The 19,599-nt window shown below is 44.1% G+C and overlaps 1 protein-coding gene across 3 annotated transcripts in view; it reads right to left on the bottom strand.

Moving 5' to 3' along the window:
• The window catches only part of LOC140188056 (MAP kinase-interacting serine/threonine-protein kinase 2-like), a 35,285-nt gene extending 18,442 nt beyond the window's left edge, over positions 1-16,843 (bottom strand). The window contains exons 1-8 of one of the 3 annotated variants that reach the window (XM_072243972.1): positions 16,673-16,843; positions 16,254-16,414; positions 15,681-15,768; positions 15,469-15,570; positions 12,989-13,086; positions 3,627-3,706; positions 3,160-3,233; positions 712-816 (exon numbers count right to left, since the gene is read on the bottom strand). In XM_072243972.1, coding sequence (XP_072100073.1) covers positions 712-816; positions 3,160-3,233; positions 3,627-3,706; positions 12,989-13,086; positions 15,469-15,570; positions 15,681-15,768; positions 16,254-16,304 — 598 coding nt within the window. In that variant the 5' untranslated portion in view covers positions 16,305-16,414; positions 16,673-16,843. Of the gene's footprint in view, positions 1-711; positions 817-3,159; positions 3,234-3,626; positions 3,707-12,988; positions 13,087-15,281; positions 15,308-15,468; positions 15,571-15,680; positions 15,814-16,253; positions 16,415-16,672 lie in introns of those variants that run through there. The other 2 variants (XM_072243974.1, XM_072243975.1) reach the window with 2 other exon arrangements.
• Between the last annotated feature and the right edge of the window lie 2,756 nt (positions 16,844-19,599).

Raw genomic sequence — 19,599 nt, 5'->3', positions numbered from 1 at the left:
CCAGTTCCCAATGGAGATGAACATTTTCAGTTATTTCCTTCTTACCGAAGTTGCCGTTACGTATTGACACAGTTGTCATAACTACACTCAATGGCCACTTTATTAGGTACAGGAGTAGAATCCTGTGTGGTCTTCTGCTGCTGTAGCCCATCCACTCCAAGATTCGACGTGTTGTGTCTTCAGAGATGCTCTTCTGCACATCACTGTTGTAACATGGGGTTATTTGTTACTGTCACCTTCCTGCCAGCTTGAACCAGTCTGGCCATTCTCCTCTGTCCTCTCTCAGCAGTTTTACCTACAGAACTACTGCTCACTGGATGTGTGTGAAAATCCCAGGAGATCAGCAGTTTCTGAGATACTCAAACCACCCCATCTGGCACCAACGATCACACCACAGTCAAAGTCACTTAAATAACACTTCTTCTCTATTCTGATGTTTGGGCTGAACAACAACTGAACCTCTTGACCATGTCTGCATGCTTTTATGCATTGAGTTGCTGCCATGTGATTGGCCAATCAGATATTTGCCTTAACGAGGTGTATGGGTTACTTAATAAAGTGGCCACTGAGCATATACGAAACAAAGTAAAAAAATGTGGTCATCTGGTGCTCACTACTTGAAAAACAGCATTGCCACCTTGTACACTCTCCCTTTCTATATTAACTGCATTTGTAACCATGTCTAGATACTCCTTGCAATAGGAAAATTACCTTTGTTGTGGAGGAAGTCCAATGCACTTGCTATCTCATGGACAACAATACTGGCTTCCCGTTCGTTGAAGTGCTTTCGTCTGTGTATGTGCGTTAATACAGACCCTGGGGAGGGAAAAAAAAAGCAATGATTGCAGTGACAGATGAAATGCAACATCCAAAATGTGCTCTGCGCCAGGGAGCACCTTCCCACCTGAACTGCAGGTAACTAGGCAAACTGAAGTAAATACCAGGAAAAGCTGGGAATACTCGGCAAGCCAGTCAGCATCTGTGGAAAGAGGCTGATGAAGTCTCGGAGCTGGCCCGTGCTCATGATCTGCAGCCATGTGGTACGGAAAGGGGAGAGGGCCACTCGGGGGACAGGGGGGTGGAAATCTCCTGGTCAGCTAGCTTAGCACAGCGTTTTACAGTGCCAATGACCTGGGGTTCAATTCCTGCTGCTATCTGTAAGCAATCTCTACATTCACCCCACAACTCATGGGTTTCCTCTGGGTGCTCTGGTTTCCGAACACATTCCAAAGACATGTAAGTTAGGGTTGGTCTGTAGTGCTATGTTAGTGCTGGAAGCACAGTGACATTTGTGGACTGTGGTCACTCTGCTTTGATGCGCATGTGACAAATAAAGCTGATCTTTAACCTTGATTTCTGCAGATGCTCCCTCTGCTCCCTGACCTGCTGAATGTTTCCAGCTTCTTCTTTCATTTCAAATTTTCTGTATGTTTTAAAATTTTTTTTTAAAAAAAAAACACCGTTCCCTCTAAGTTGTGCAGCCATGCAGTAACTGAAATGCTCCCACGCACATAGCCTTTATTGCCACGCAGCTGGGACTTTCTTTTATACAATACTATTATAAAGTGCCGCACAGTCTTCAGGACACAAAAATTTCCTGCTCAGAGCAACAGTTGGTCTGTACAGCTGTAAAAAAAAATTAGAGGGAACATTGATTGCTATCGAAGTTCAACGTATATCATACCAACTGGTAAAGATTCTAATCGGAGCTCTAACTTTCCAGAGAGATAAGGTAAACACTTATCAAATACTTGGCAACATCCAAACATCTCTCTAAAGTGATCCATTTATCTTCTTCACCAGTAGGCATTCTCTATTTGATTTGAACTAAAATCACACAGGCCAAATGTAAAGTGGCTCCAAGGCCATAAGGCTTACAGAAAGCTAATCACGATGTTTTCATTATCCTTTCCTGACTGACTAGAGATTTCGCCACTCAGAGTGGGAGAACGTGCTGAGGGACACACTGAAGTTTGCTGCTGCCAGTGTGAGGGCTCGCTGGGGCAGGAGCACAGCCTGGACCTGGCCTCCTTCCACTGTTGTACCTGGAGGGGCTGAGCCAGGAGGGGAAGCCTCTCTGACATCTGAACTTTGTAAACCCAGTGGGGTACGTGAGTGGTAATGGACCTACGGTTTCAAAAATATTCATACTACTGAACGTAAAGACGATTCATGCAAACAGATTGCAATATTTTTTCTCCTATGTGTATATTTTATGAATAAAATTTACTTTTGAAATTTAAAAAATCTGCAGCAATTTATTCAAAATATATACACACATTTTACATACAGATACACACAAATATATATCATATATGTTTATGAACAAAATTTACTTTTGAAATTAAAAAAAATCTACAGGAATAGACAACGCAAATAATGATCCCAAAATCAAGATTAGATGGATGAAAAGTCACTGTAGCCAGTGATGTGTGGCATTTTGGAGTGGGGTAGGCTGATGGGTGACCAGATGTGGAGCTTCATGAAATTATTAGAAGCAAAGCAAGGGTACACAGTAATAAACACGTCTCCATGGAGGAAGTGTCAGTGACCAGCGGGGGAAAGTCTGAGTGAGGAGTTTAGTGGGGATACAAGGGAACGTCCCTCAGCCGGAGGGCGGCTGGAAGTGGGAACACACTGATGGAATGCTGGAGGCAGACACTCTCACAACCAGGGGTGCACCTGAGTCACCAAGACACTTAAGGCTATGAGCCAAGTGCCGACGGGTGGGTATGTGCTGGCCAGCACAGAGTGGCAAAGGGCCTGTCACCAGACCGTGTTGACTCAAAGGCAGCCTTTGAGCATTCATAGCAACATTCACAAAATGGCGGGGGAACTCAGTAGGTCAGGTAACATCTGTGGAAGGGAATAAATGGTTGATGTTTTGGGCCGAGACTCTCTATCAGGACTGGGGGGGGGGGGCAGTGGGAGAAGATGCTAAAATAGGAAGGTGAGGGGAGGGGAAGGAGGACAAGCTAGGTGATAGGTGAAGAGGGGGATGAAGTTACAAACTGGGAGGTGATGTGAAAAAGGTAATGGACTGAAGCAGGAATCTGATAGGAGAGGAGAGTGGACTGTGGGAGAAAGGGAATCCATGGTTAGACGTCTTTCAAACTCTGCACTGACGAAAAACACCCAGTAATTAGTTAAGATTCATACCTCCTTCCATTTTTTCAAACACCAAGTAGAACTTGTCCTCATCTTCAAAGAATTCAATAAGTTCAAGAATGTTCCTGAGGTAAAGGATTAAAAAAAAAGTTCTAAAAAGCGAAACATCACAATTCAGTCTGCAACATCTAATGTGCCAAGCTCTATTCAAACATTTGACGTCACCCTGTGCTGAAATTTTTTTTATACAATGAAAAACTGCTGGCTTGTTAAATAAAAGATGCCACTGAATGGGGGAAAATATTCCAACAAGATTAGAGTGCAGCGTAGCAGAAATAATTGTGCTGCTGCCACATTTAAGCTTTGTTAAAACAAAGTCATTTCCTTGTCTTACATCAGGATTATCTATTTATGGCAATCACCTGATGGACTAAAATTGATCCTGTCAGCAAACACCAACATCGGGAGCATTAACAGGCTCTTGCTTCTTTTAGGATTAACTGAGAGCCAACCAGTACCTGTGTCCCTGACACTGATAAAGCATCTCCACCTCACGGAACACCCGACTGCGACTGTGGCCCGGTCGTTTCTCAATAATCTGTAACAAGATTAATAAGATTAGCTTTATTTTATCACGCCTACATAGAAACCGTGAGATGTGTCATTTGTGTCAACGACCGACAGTCTGAGGATGTGCTGAGGGTTGCTCGCAAGGGTTGTCACGCTTCTGGCACCAACATAGCAAGCCCACAACTTCCTAACCCTGACCTATATGTGGGAGGAGAATGGAGCACTCAGTGTAATAAACCAGCATCTGCAGCCTGTCTCCAATGCATGCCTTGTACACTGGTTCCTTCTGGCAGCAAGTACTGTGCCTTAAACGGTCTGTCACTGACGGTTCAACTTCAGATTTATTTACCACACGTACACGGTAACAGTGAAATGAAGCGTGCCATTTGCGTTAGAACCAAAATGCCTAAGGGTATGCCCGCAACTGTCGCCACACATTCCACGCCAACAGGGCACGGTCACAGTTCATCGACAGTTTTGCTGATTTCAAAGTTCAAATAAATTTATTATTGATGTGCGTATATGTCACTATATACAGCACTGAGGTTCATTTTCTTGTGGACATTTAAAGAACTGTAGAAACACTACAGCACAATACAGGCCCTTCGGCCCACAATGCTGTGCTGAAGAGTAAATACAAAGAAGCACAATAGAAACATTGAAAAAATGCACACAAAATGGCCTAACAACTAATGCGCAAAAGGCATATTGTGCAAATACAGGAAAAAAGAGAGACAGACAGAAAAAAAATACTGAGAATGTGTTGTAGCTTCCTTGAACCAGAGAGGATAACTTCACTCGCCACATCACTGAAATGTTCCCATGACCCATGGACTCACTTTCAAGAATCAATATTCATTGCTTATTTATTATTTCTTACTTTTTATATTTGTACAGTTTATTGTCTTTTGTATGCTGGCTGAATGCCCAAGTTGGCATGGTCTTTCACTGATCCTATTGTGGTTACCATTTTTGTTCTGGATGTACTGAGAATGCCTGGGAGAAAATGAATCTCAGGGTAGTGTACGTAGCTTGCTAATAAATTTACTATGAACCTTGAAAGCGAGCCCATAAGTAGTTCAGTGCTGGAGTGAGAAGTAATCCATGTTTGGTTCAGGAGTCCAAATTTGAGCAAGGGTTAAAAGCCTCCAGGAAAAAAATATTGCTGATATCAACCACTCACAAGGCAAACACACGTTTACACTTTGTACTGAAGCATATCACACACAGAACCATAAGGCAGAACCACCCTAAAAAAGCTTATCACACAACACATGTACACTTGGTCTAAAGATTTTTTAAAATAAGAAGTTTAACAAAAACATTTGAAGTTGGAAACGAAAAGGAGAAAAAGAGCATGCATTTTCCACCAATGCACTTAACTCCATTCACATACCATCTGAACTCAGCTTCCTTTAGCACAAAGGAAATGTTTTAAAGCTGTCTCTTTTTTTTTCAAATCCTCTCCCAATTCAGAAGATTTGGTAGCTTCTTTAGCTCAGCAATGCAATTGAAATGGAAAGCTCTATAGTGATCACTGCGGGCACAAATTAAAAACAGCTGCTCCAAGCAGAAAAAGTTTGCACACAGCAGCTGCATGGCTGCAGTCTCAATATCTCCTCTTGCTCTTCCCCTCCCGTCCCCTCCCCCAGTGACACCAACCAACACCGCTGTTGTTTTGGCTGCCAGCCCTGAACACAATGTCCTGACTGGCAGGCGCTCATGAGACAGGCTGCAGGCAACAGCCCCACCCTCTCCACTCACCAATAACATGAGCCCTGATTGCGCTGGAGACAACTGGGTCACAGTCACACCCCGTGAGAGTGGCTGGGCTCTCTCTGTTGCTCACCAGAATCAATCCACCTGCGTTACTCCCCAGCAGAGAGGCAGGGGTAAGGGGCAGGAGGTTTAGGGAGGGTCCGAGGACAAATACTCTCCCCCGCACAGTGGGTAGCTGAATCTAGATGACTGCCCGAGAGGGAGAAGGCAAATACCCTTAACATTTTCGTGTCTGGCGTAGCGGTCAGCACGATGATATTACAGCTCAGGGAGCTAGAATTCAATTCCAGCGTCCCCCGTGAGGAGGTTCATATGTCTTCCCGTGTTTTCTTCCGGCTGCTCCCGTTTCCTCCTACAATCCAAAGGCGTACCAGTTAGGAGGTTGTAAATTGTCCTGTGATTAAGCTAGGGTCAAATCCAGTGACATGGCTTGGTGGGCCAGAAGGGCCTACCCTTTGGGGTATCTGCAAACAAACATAAATACGGTGCATGCACACTAGCCCAACGAGCCCACGCTGCCCAATTACACCCGTGACCAGTTAACCTACGAACCCGGACGTCTTGGGAATGTGGGAGGAAACTGGAGCACCCAGAGGAATCCCACACGGTCGCAGAGAAAACGTACAAACTCCTGACAGACAGTGGCAGGAATCGAACCCCGATCACTGGCGCTGTCAGGTGATTGCACTAACCAATACACTACCGTGCCGCCCATCTCTTCTCCACCAGCTCACCCCCAGCAGAGGTGTCTGACACTAGAAGGCAGAAGTAAAGGGCAGGATCCAATCCAAGGGAGACATTTTTCCCCACACACACAGGGTGGCTGGAATCCGGACTGGACTGCCCAAGGTGGTAAAGGCAAATACCCTGAGAACGTTCAATTGCCTAGGCAAGCCAGAGAAGGCCATGGGGCAAGTGCAGGTAATGGGATTAAGTGCTCTTTTAAGTCATAGAACACTACAGCACAGAAACAGGCCCTTCGGCCGATCTAGTCCATACCAAACTGTTATTTTGCCTAGCCCCATTGACCCTCACCTGGACCATAGCCCTCCATACCTCTCTCATCCATGTACTTATCCAAACTTCGCTTAAACATTGAAACTAAACCCATACCCCCCACTTCCACTGAAGGCTCGCTCCACACTCTCACCACCCTCTGTGAAGATTCCCCACCCCCCCGTGTTCTCCTTAAATATTTCACACCTCTCACGCTTAAACCATGACCTCCCATTCTAGTCTGACCCCCCCCCCGTGGAAAAAATGTTGCTCGCATTTACCCGACCTCTACCCCTCCATTTTGTAAACTTCCATCAAATCTGGGAGCGCAGGAGAATGGGGGGAGGGAGATTTAGATTTCACAGAGGTACACAAAATTATGTTCTTTGCTGTTTTTAAATCTTCGACAAGGTAGGCAAACGTTCGGGGCTTCCACAAGCTGCAAGCAGAATGCTGGGAACACTGAGCACATTGTGAGGAGAAATCCCCAATGTTATCCGTCTCTCTTCACGGATGCCGCCCGACCCTCTGAAGGGTTAACAGAATTTGGAACTGGTGTATTGTTGTCACAGGTACTGAGATACAGTGGAAAAACTTGTCATGCATACTGTTCATACAGATGAAATTATTACAGAGTGCATTAAGGTGGAACAATAACAATGCAGAATCAAGTGTAACAGCAACAAAGAAAGTTCTTCTTTGACTTAAGTCCTTCACCTCTATTGGGGCGTAGGCTGCTGACAGAGTCCCCTGTCCTGGGTCCGCCCATCGACGATCCTTCCTCTTCCAAGGATGAGGTCTTTGGAGCTTCTGTAGCCATTCTGTAGCTCTGGATTTTTACAGGACGGGATTACTAGCCCCATGCCGAACACTTCTCCGTTCTCAGCGGGCAGAGTTACAGAGGAAGTGCAGCACACATAAACAGCACGGCGCAAGATCATAATGGGACAGACAGCGCAAGCAGGATTCTGTTCTTACAGCTTCCATATTCATCCTCTAGAAATCTGGCAGACACTTCACTTGCACTGCCCTTGTTTTACCTCAAAGTAATGAATTTTGTTTTTGATTTTCATTGAAAATAAGCTACCGTTTGCTTGCAGCTTGCAGAATGTCTGCCTGAGGCCTCAAATATCATTTAGCAAAATCTGCCCAGGGGATCACTCCCTCCCATTCCAGATGAAGGGCACAAAGTATTCCTCCCATCCACCTCACAGTCTCTTAGACTCACTACCATCAGAAAGGAGGTACACAAGCATCATGTCTAGGACTGCCAGACTAGGTTCAGCTTCTTCCCTCAGGCTGTGAGACTAACCTCCGAGGTCTCATCACTAGTACAGTGAGCCATTTAACTGCCCTGGCACAACATGCACTCTGAATTATGTTTTATTAACTTACTTATGGTAATATTTTGTTTTATGTGTTGTGTGTGATGTATGTATTGTGGGTGCATTGTAGTCTGGAGGAACGTTGTTTCATTTGGTTGTGTACATGTAGAAAAATAGAGGGCCATGGGTAAGCCCAGGTAGTTCTAAGGTAGGAGGGACATGTTCGGCACAGCTTTGTGGGCTGAAGGGCCTGTATTGTACTATAGAGTTTTCTATGTTTCTATGTAATCAAATGACAATAAACTTGAACTCAAGGTCGCCTGTATTTTAAATACCCCTTTCCTTCCACATTACACAGCCACCATATTTATTCAGGTCACACTTAGTAACTCCAAATCATTTCTGGCCTCTTTCTACTAGTGATACTAAAATTCATGTTGTCATTTCAAAACAATGTAAAACCCCTGACCTTCCTTATGTTGTGTCCTACATTATAGAAGGAAGTCTATCTTGTCCCACTGCAACCACACTGGTCTTAACCGGTTTAACAATCACAGATTAACTTTATTCGCCATATACATTTATATTTATTAGTGATTTGCTGTGGTGTGTTGGCATGACATGCAACAAAAACATCCAACAATTGTAAGGAATTATATTAAAAAAATAAAGTTAGAGGTTAAAGTTTGGATATGGAATAAAATGTGCATAAATACCAGCCCGCATCATTTCACAGAGTTTCACACATGAGAATTATGGGTTAACTCTGAGATTTTTAGCTAGTCTTCACAAAGTTTATCCTCCTCCGCCAAGGCCACTGCCAAGTATGGTCAGGAAACTAACCCGAAACTCAAGTTTAAAAAAAAATTACACTCTGGGCTGGGATTCAAAATCATTCTCTACATTGTCTCCAGCACCAACATGCACAAGTGCACAACCATCACAACAGACCAGACTGTCAAAAGGGCTCCATCCCCCAAGGAGGCCCTTGTTCACCCTTCCATTAGCCAGTCCCACTGTCTCTCCACCACCTGCATTTCTCTTATCCCCTCTCCACAGCTGAAATTGCAACTCCAGCTGTAGATTTAATAGTTATTCAGCCTACACTTTTACAAGAATACCATCACCCATCCCCTCGGGTTGAAGCCTGTCCGGCTGTCAATTTGCCTTCAGAACTCTTTAGGTAATAAGTAAGCCAGCATTTCATTAGTTTGAGGAAACCCAGTATGTCACCAAAGACTGGCAAACTCCTACAGACGTACTGCAGGGAGCATTCTAACTGGTTGCATTGCCGTCAGCTATGCAGACGCCACTGCACAGGATCAGAAAAAGCTGCAGATGGCCGCAAACTCAGCCAGCCCCATCATGGGCACTAGTCTCCCTCGCATCGAGGACATCTTCAAGAAAGCGGGATCCATCATGAAAGAACCCACCGTCCAGGATGTGCCCTGTTCATAACACTACCATCCGGGAGGAGGTAACGTTTCAGTAACAGCTTCTTCCTCTCCGCCATCAGACTTCTGAATGGACCAAAATCCACAGATGGTAACCACCTCACCATTTTGTTCTCTTTTTGCACTACTTTTTTAATATAGTCTTATTGTAATTTGTAGTATATTTTATGTATTCCTTCCACAAAACAAGTCTACCGACAATCAGAGATAATAAACCTGTTTCTGAGCTTTGACATTTGTACAGCAAGTTATTTGCATATTTATTTGTAGCTACCACAATCTCCCACATCGTTTTCTTACTTGTAGTTCGGAAGGCAGCTACAAAGCTCTGTGCTCCGCGTTATGACATTTCTACCAATTCCACCTCCTGCAGAGTCAAAAGTTTGAAACTTCCCACCCCACCCTCCCAGCAGGCAGAAGATACCAAAACTCTGAAAGCACACACAGCCAGGCTCAAAGAACAGCTTCTATCCTTGTTGTAAGACTACTGAATGGTCCTTTGTTCAGTAAGATGAAAGGGTTCTTCCGCAGCATCATCAGATTTCTGAATGCACAATGAACACTAGCACACCATTTTTTAAAAAAAACTTTTTGCACTTTTTTTCCTATATACATTATTGTGCAAAAGTCTTAAGCACCTTAGATTTTTTTAAAAAAATATAGTTTCAGATGGTTTAGCCTCCATAGAGATCTGATCTCAAAATCATCGACGCAGTCTGGTCAGGTCAGTGAGACAGACGAGGTCTGCAGAAGAACTGTGGCAAGTTCTCCAAGATGCTTGGAACAACCTACCAGCTGATTATCTTATAAAACTGCATGAAAGTGTACCCAAGAGAATTAATGCAGTCTTAAAGGCAAAGGGCGCTCACACCAAATATTGATTTGATTTAGTTTTTTTTTACTGGTTACCTTTTTTAATAGTAATTTTTTTGATATTTAGAAACTTATTATTTCATTATTTTTGAAAGCATCTTCACTTTACAGAACTTTTTTACTTTTGCACAGTACTGCAATTATTGTAATTTAGTTTACATATTGCAAATTACTGCTGCTGCAAAATGACAAATTTCACAACATATGCCAGTGATATTAAATCTGACTCTGCAAATCTAACTCATCATCTGCCACGCACTTTCTCTGTAATACTTTATTCCACGTTATTGTCTTACCTTGTACTAATTCAATGAATTAATCCGTACGGATGGCATGCAAGACAGTTTTTCACCGTATCTCAGTAAACATGACCCAATTTACCAAGGTGGCCAGTACCAGCCTTGAAATTCACAGTAAATTTATTATAACATATACTATCCTGACACTCATTTTATAGGCAAGAAAACACAGAACTATAATAGAATTTATTAAACAACAGAACAGTACAGTACTGGCACAGGCCTTTCGGCCCATAGTGCTGTACTACACTAAATAATCAAAAGGCCATCTAGACTAATCCCTTCTACCTACACGATTCCCATTCCCTTCCATTTTCCTATGTGCCTATCTAAATGTCTTTTAAAAAGTCCCTGATGTATCTGCCTCTACCACCACCTCAGGCAAAGCATTCCAGACACCCACCACTCTGTAAAGAAAAACTTGCCCCTCACACTTTTTTTTTTTACAAAAACCTAAACATAAGCAAAGACTAACAAACAACCGAGTGCAAGAGAAGACAACTGATTCCATAACTCATTCCCAAGGACTCTTGTTCTCAATATGATTTATTAGCACAGTTTCAGAGTTGTGGTGCGTGACGTTAGCCTTCCACCGACCACAACACTGAAACAGCTACAGAAGGCTGTGAAGCAAGAGACGATGGATGCTGAGGTCTAGAGTCAAAACCAAACTGCTGGGTAAACTCAGTGGGTCAGGCAGCGTCTGTGGAGGCAGGAGGGTGATTGGGATATCAGCCTGCAACCTGATGTCAATATCAACTCATTCTGAACATGACCTGGGCTCGATGACATTTTCCCAGTTCCCTCTTGTGTGCATCAAGTTGATCTTTCGACACTTCTACTAGAGTACAGCACAGAAAAAGGCCCTTCTGCCCACAATGACTGTGTGATGCATATCCTACCACTGGACACAAGGACAATATACCAGAGTATTTACAAATAAGACATTGCATTAGTAGCATATTTAAGAACAGTGACCCACAAAGTAACTCTTTAACTGAATACTTTCCATTAGCACAGGAAGTTCATAAAGCCTCAGTGTTTTATAAACTGTTCAAGCACTCTGTGGGTGAACCGTGTAACAATCTCAGAGCAGTATGGCAGAAGGACTTTGGAAGCGATATTGAAGATAATGGGTGGTCAAATATTTTATCAAATGTGGGTAGACATATTAGGGAAGCGAGAGGGAAATTTATTCAGTATAAGATAGTACACAGATATTATTGGACACCAACTAGGCTCTACAAAATGGGGATTGTTGATAATAATTTATGCTGGAAATGTAAAAATGAGGTGGGCACATATTTTCACATGATTTGGGAGTGTTCCATAGTTCGTCCATTTTGGTGCAAAGTTGTTGATTTGTTGGGGAATTGGTCGGGTCCCACACTGCCCTTGTGCCCACAGCTTTGTCTGCTGGATGATAGGACAATGATACCTAATGTAAACAATGGCAAATTTACTATTTTAAAGGTGGGTCTCATCACAGTTGCAAGAATTATATTGCAAAACTGGAAAAAACTGTGAAGGAATGGACTGAGGAAATGATTAAGATTTCATCATATGAACACGTTGGGAAGAATTAACAGTGAGGGAAAAGTGCAAGATGCGTGGGATCAATTTTGGTTGGATGTTAATTTAAACTTAAATTAGAACTTCTTTCTGCCTCTAAGTTTTATTTGTTTTCCTGTCATGGGACGGCTGTGTAAATATACTGCACTGTATCTGCTCTGTGATATGCTGTGCTACTTTGTAAAATAATAATAATAATAATAATAAAAATCTGAATTTAAAAAAAGGACAATATACCAGCACCAAAACCAGTCACATCCTTATTAACTAGTTGGCAAGGAAAAGGAAAAAGTCTTGGAGTAACAGTTCCTAATGCAGCTAACCACTCTCCCCCCCACCCCCCCCCCCCAAACTAACACATTACTCAGTAGATGCCATCCACACTCAGTGGCCACAAGAGTGGAAGCCAGTGTGGTCTTCTGCTGTAGCCCATCCACTTCAAGGTTCAACATGTCATGCAATCAGAGGTGCTCTTCTGCACACCTCTGTTCTAACATGTTTTTATTTGAGTTACTGTCGCCATCCTGGCAGCTTGAACTAGTCTGACCATCCTCCTCTGACCTCTCTCATTAATAAGGTATTTTTGTCTATAGAACTGCCACTCACTGGATTTTTTTTTTGCACCATTCTCTGTAAACTCTACAGCTGGGGTTCCCAACCTTTTTTATGCCACAGGCCCCTAACAATAACCAAGCAGTCCGTAGACCCCAGGTTGGGAACAATCTAGAGATTGTTGCCTACAAAAATCCCAGGAGATCAGCAGTTTCTGAGATACGCAAACCACCCTGTCTGGCACCAACAATCATTCCATGGTCAAAGTCAATTAAATCACATTTCTTCCCCATTCTGATGTTTGATCTGAACAACAACTGAAGATCTTGATCATGACTGCATGCTTTTATGCACTGAGTTGCTGCCACACGATTGGCAGATTAGATATTTGAATTAATGAGGTGTATCTAATAGAGTTGCCACTGAGTGTACGTTCCGAGGTACGGGGTGCAACACTCACCTTCACAGCATACTCTTTATTGGTGATTAGATTTCCACAGGTCTGTACCCTGGCAAAAGACCCCTCCCCCAACATCTCTCCATTCAGCTTGTAAACATCTGCGGGGGAAAAAACAGAGAGGGTCAGCACAGACACACCCATACGGTCAGAGCAAAGCATCGCCAGCTGCTCCCATCTGCCTGTACTTGGCCCACATCCCTCTAAACCTCTTCTACCCATGAGGGGTCCATGGCATAATGGCGTCGGTCCTTGGCATTACAAAGGCTGGGAACCTGACCTAGATGGCTTTTAAATGGCGCCAATGTGCCCACTTCAAGCACCATTTCCGGCAGCTCGCTCTAAGAACGCAACTGCCTTCACGTGCAAAAGCCGCCTCTGATATCCCTTTTGAGTCTCTCACCTCTGATCTTAAATCAATGCCCTCTTGTTTTTAGTACCCCTCTTCCCCGGTAAAAAGACTGTGCTTTCACCCTGTCTCCCCCCTCACAATCTTATACACCCCCATTCCAGGAATCAAAGTCCTTGCCTGCACAACCCCTCCTCGAATCTCAGGCCCCCAAGTCCAGGTAATATCTTGGTATACACTTTCTGCTCTCTTTCTAGCTTAATAACAGCCTTCCTATAACGCATGGCAACCAAAAGGAAGGTTGACCAAACTTAAAATGCACAAATAAATAGTTCAAGAAAAAGTAAACATCACTTCCTCCAAAACTCAAACTTGTACACAAAACTTCCACAAATTCAAGGACAGTTACTAGACTTATTCATAGTAAGAATTTGTCGGACATCACCTACACACTTGCGCTTACAAAAGAGAAAACCAAAGGAAGGTGGTTTACAGTTTCAGACGCCTCCTAAGTTTCTGAACAAGATCTTGCCCCTTCAGTCAGGACAGCAAAAGCTCAGGGGAGAGGTCACTCGGCCCAACCAGTCCATTCCAATCACCGTCTGCAGAGCCTGCACCAATTTCCTACACTCAGCCCATACCCATCTGAGCCCCACCCTTCCTGTACCTTCTCACATGCTTACTGTATCCGCTGCAACCACATCCTCTGGCAGCTTGTTCCACTTAACACCATCGGTGTGAAAAAGTTATCCTTGGGTTGCCTTTTAAATCTTTTCCCCCCCATCAGCCTATAAACTTTTGCCCAGCAACACACATCAAAGTTGCTGGTGAACGCAGCAGGCCAGGCAGCATCTCTAGGAAGAGGTACAGTCAACGTTTCAGGCCGAGATCCTTCGTCAGGACTAACTGAAGGAAGAGTTAGTAAGAGAGTTGAAAGTGGGAGGGGGAGGGGGAGATTCAAAATGATAGGAGAAGACAGGAGGGAGAGGGATGGAGCCAAGAGCTGGACAGGTGATTGGCAAAAGGGATATGAGAGGATCATGGGACAGGAGGCCCAGGGAGAAAGAAAAGGGGGAGGGAGAAGCCCAGAGGATGGGCAAGGGGTATAGTGAGAGGGACAGAGGGAGAAAAAGGAGAGAGAAAAAGAATGTGTGTATATAAATAAATAACGGATGAGGTACGAGGGGGAGGTGGGGCATTAGCGGAAGTTAGAGAAGTCAATGTGCCCCTAGCTTTGGACACCCCTACCGTGGGGATGAAACAGTTACCATCCAATTATCAAATGTAAACATTTTTGTAACTCGCATACTGAGTCTCCACTTCAGCAATACCTGGTGAAGCCACACCAACTATTTCAGACTGATATTTCTTTGACAGTCAGCTCTCTAGTTACAGCTGGAAGTCTGACCAATTAACATCATTGAAGCCTGTGGTTTAGATCTGGAGGTTTAAATCACAACTCACCAACAATCCAGAATTGTTTTCTTTATGTGCGTTTCTTTTATTTATTTTCTGTCAGTCACCTTATGTACAGACACCCCTGTGCCTAGTGTCACCTTATGTACAGACACCCCTGTGCCTAGTGTCACCTTATGTACAGACGCTCCTGTGCCTAGTGTCACCTTATGTACAGACGCTCCTGTGCCTAGTGTCACCTTATGTACAGACACCCCTGTGCCTAGTGTCACCTTATGTACAGACACCCCTGTGCCTAGTGTCACCTTACGGCATACAAAGTGTATAAGCCATCTAAAGTATTTATATTTATTGTTTTTTTTAATTATCATGTGACTCATCTTGTGTTTTTTGTGCTGCATCAGATCCGGAGCAACAATTATCTCACTCTCCTTCACACTTGTGTACTGGTAATGACATTAAACAATCTTGAATCTTGGACACTGGAATGCGGTCTATCACAAGTAAATTATTCTACAAGAGAGAGTCTGCCTTCAAACTTGCCACTGTAATAATTTATCCTACAAGAGAGGGTCTGCCTTCAAACTTGTCACTGTAATAATTCATTCTACAAGAGGGGGTCTGCCTTCAAACTTGTCACTGTAATAATTCATTCTACAAGAGGGGGTCTCCTTCAAACTTGTCACTGTAATAATTCATTCTACAAGAGGGGGTCTACCTTCAAACTTGCCACTGAAGCTGTCTGTGGCCCGACATCGTTTTTTCTTTTTGTTCCTTTTCTTTGCGTCTGGGATGTCAATGGGTTTACTTGAGGGCATGTCTACAATAAAAACAATTTAAATAGCTTTAAATTTCAAATTTGAGCACATAAACACAATAATTAAGCATACAATGCAATATATTAAAAAACTGAACTCACTGACAACTTACCAGGTCTTCCAGGACGGTCAAAATTAAACACCTTCTCAATATGAGATGGTTCAGTGTCATCACAATATCCATCAAAGGGAGTCTGACCCTGTCATACAATAGTAACCGTCAGCAAGTTGTTTATAAAAGAGCCCTGAAAAATTATTATAAAATTAGCTCTGAATAAAATGTAGAGTTTCTACAAAGCAGAACTAGAACGCATAATATATATTTAAAATTCTGAGGATCTTTCAGCAATATGCTGAAGTCCGCCTACTTGTTTCTTGCATCAGCCGGACCACAAAATGGAGGCGGCTTTAAAGTAAAAAGACCGGAACATTAATTCACATACTGAAAAGCTCATCTAAACCCAAATAACCAGTAATTCATGTAAGAAGGGCGCAGTGAAAATTCGGGAAAAAACATTGTCTGTTTAGTTTCAAGCGGCGGGTCTGCTTACATAGCCCACCTTTGCCACAGTTCGGCCGCACCAACATTTAATCCCATATTTTCATGCCTCTTTGCAAATAAATAATTATTCCGCAATTCCCTCCGCCCACCCACCCACTCTGTTGACACTCGCGAGTTTTTTACCTTAAAGGAACGGTGGAAACCTTTCAGCTCTGCAATCTTGTTCTGAACCATTTTTTTTCTTCACAGTACCAGTAACAATTTCCAAAACACACAAAAAAAATCCACAAAAAGTCTCAGATACGAAGAAGGCAGGAACCCGCTATTGTCTCAGTGTATATGGCCTGAAACGCAAACGAGAAGGCTTACATTATATTGAGGAGCGCCTCCGTTTCATTAAATCCGCACGAATCTCAAAACAAGAGCTAGGTCGCACTTCAGATTTATCCCTACCAAGCTCTTCTTCTCTAAACCATGTCATAAAATACACTTTACAATGCCTGCTTTTACTGTGCAGCAGCTGCATTCAAAAATAGTCAGTGGGCACTTTAAATTTGCACTGGGAACCCACAGACATGAACACAAGAGATAGGGTCACTTACCCGCACAACACTCCTTCACTAGCCAGCCAGCAGCCTAGTGCTAATCTACGAGCGGCTGTTGCGCGACGAGCGGATTTATAACCTCCCGTCTGTAAACAGAGCGCAGCCCCAATTGCGGGACCGCCTACGTGCGGGACAGTGGGACGTGCGGAGCCGCGGAGCCACGGAGCCTGGGAACAGTGTGCAGCCCTGCACAGCACCCAGCACCCAGCACCCAGCACCCAGCACCCAGCCCGGCCTCGCCAATCACAGCGCTCCTCGCTACGTGCACTTAACTCCTTCCTCGCCCCAGCCTTGCTCCATCCCCACCCAGCTTGCATCAGACAATCGGACCGCCTGGGACGCGCACTTTTTTAACCTTCGCCGAGCCGGTTCGAGAAGAATGTACTGTCTAAGCACTTCCTCAAGTGCAATGACATAATCTTATGTTTACAATCTCGGTCTCACTGAGTGATCAACACATTGTAGAATTCTATACCCTGTCCACCAATCTTCCTGCTCACTGAAATAGTCATAGTCATAGTCATAGTCCATAGTCATACTTTATTGATCCCGGGAGAAATTGGTTTTCGTTACAGTTGCATCATAAATAATAAATAGTAATAGAACCATAAATAGTTAAATAGTAATATGTAAATTATGCCAGTAAATTATGAAATAAGTCCAGGACCAGCGTATTGGCTCCGGGTGTCTGACCCTCTAAGGAGGAGTTGTAAAGTTTGATGGCCACAGGCAGGAATGACTTCCTATGACGCTCTGTGTTGCATCTCGGTGGAATGAGTCTCTGGCTGAATGTACTCCTGTGCCCACCCAGTACATTATGTAGTGGATGGGAGACATTGACCAAGATGGCATGCAACTTGGACAGCATCCTCTTTTCAGACACCACCGTGAGAGAGTCCAGTTCCATCCCCACAACATCACTGGCCTTACGAATGAGCTTGTTGATTCTGTTGGTGTCTGCCACCCTCAGCCTGCTGCCCCAGCACACAACAGCAAACATGATAGCACTGGCCACCACAGACTCGTAGAACATCCTCAGCACTGGCTGGCAGATGTTAAAGGACCTCAGTCTCCTCAGGAAATAGAGACGGCTCTGACCCTTCTTGTAAGCTGAATTTCAGGGCGCATAACCATGATTCCTTCAGGTTGTCATTGCCGGGATTGGTGGGTGGATAAGCTCCCACTACCTATTAAACGCTCCTAGTGGCATGCGTCTCAAATAGCCCGACAACCAAGTCCACCTCCTGCCTTCACATGTCGCTCAGCTGCTAAGCCTAGCAGAACCATTTCCAATGACAGGAGAAGGGGAAAGGCTGGCTACCGGCACTTAAAATTGGTCGCTTTGGCCGGGTAGAGCTCTTTAGTTGAGATTGGCAGCTCACTGAGGAGAAGGAACACTCTGATCTCAAACCTTCGCTGCCTTACGGTTATACACACTGTTGGGGAAGGCTTTGGGAGTTAACCCTGAGGAAAAAATCCAGAGCTGGAGTCCCTAAGGCAGTCCGACACTGAGTTCAGCACTGACTGGCAACTCCTGTGATGCCGCTGGTGCTGAGGGACTTGGGAGTGTGTGTGCATGAATCACAAAAGGTTGGTTTGCAGGTGCAGCAGGCTATCAAGAAGGCAAATGGGATGTTGGCCTTCATCGCTAGAGGGATTGAATTCAAGAGCAGGGAGGTTATGCTACTACTATACAGGGTACTGGTGAGGCCGCATCTGGAGTACTGTGTGCAGTTCTGGTCTCCATACTTGAGGAAGGATATTCTGGCTTTGGAGGCAGTGCAGAGGTGGTTCACCAGGTTGATTCCAGAGATGAGGGGGTTAGACTACGATTGAGACTGGAATTCAGAAGAATGAGAGGAGATATAATAGAAACATATAAAATTATGAAAATGGTAGATAAGTTAGAGGCAGGAAAGTTGTTTCCACTGGTAGCTGAGACTAGAACTAGGGGACATAACCTCAAGATTTGGGGGAGTAGATTTAGAATGGAGATGAGGGAGGAACTGCTTTTCCCAGAGAGTGGTGAATCTCTGCCCATTGAAGCAGTGGAGGCTACCATATTTAAGACAAGGTTGGATAGATTTTTGCATAGTAGGGGAATTAAAGGTTATGGGGGAAAGGCAGGTAGGTGGAGATGAGCCCATGGTCAGATCAGCCATGATCTTATTGAATGGCGGGGAAGGCTCGATAGGCCAGATGGCCTACTCCTGCTCCTATTTCTTATGTACTACCTCTGGTAGTGTTTCTCACACTACTTAATTATTTTCCATGTATAGTAAGTTTATGCCTTGGATCTGTACTGCTGCCACAAAAGAACAAATTAGACAGTGATAATAAACTGATTCGGGTAGATGGAGCTCGTCAGCCTGGGAAGGCAGTCCATCTAAGAGAGGGAAAACTCTGATTTCAAACCTCTGCTGCCTTGCGGCCATACCCACTTATGGGAAAGGCTTTGGGAGTAAAGCCTGAGGAGTAAATCCCTAAGGCAGTCCGACGTTGCCTTCAACCTCATTCTGCCAACTCCTGCGGCAACACTGGTGCCAAGCTATATCGGCCCTTGCCCTTCCCTTGGACAACATTGGTGTCGTGGAGAGGGGAGACTTGCTGCATGGGCAACTGTCGGTCTTCCACACAACCTTGCCCAGACCTGTGCCCTGGAGAAGCAAGACTTTCCAGGCACAGATCCATGGTCTCGTGAGACTAATGGATGCCACCAATAAACTGATTCTGTCGTTTGCTTCTATTTCAGGTCAAACACCACTGTTGAATACTTTTATAAGGCCTCTTCAGTAAGCTGCGAGGGTGCACAGTCATGCAGTAACTGAAATGCTCCCACGCACATAGCCTTTGTTGCTGTGCACTGGAATTTTCTATTATAAGCTGTTAATATAATTTTGAAATTATGTTAATATATTTGTGAT

The sequence above is a fragment of the Mobula birostris genome, chromosome 26, assembly GCF_030028105.1.
Source record: "Mobula birostris isolate sMobBir1 chromosome 26, sMobBir1.hap1, whole genome shotgun sequence".
Classification (NCBI taxonomy): Eukaryota; Metazoa; Chordata; class Chondrichthyes; order Myliobatiformes; family Myliobatidae; genus Mobula; species Mobula birostris.
The sequence above is the reverse complement of the archived record's forward strand: the minus strand, read 5'-3'. Positions and strand labels throughout refer to the sequence as shown.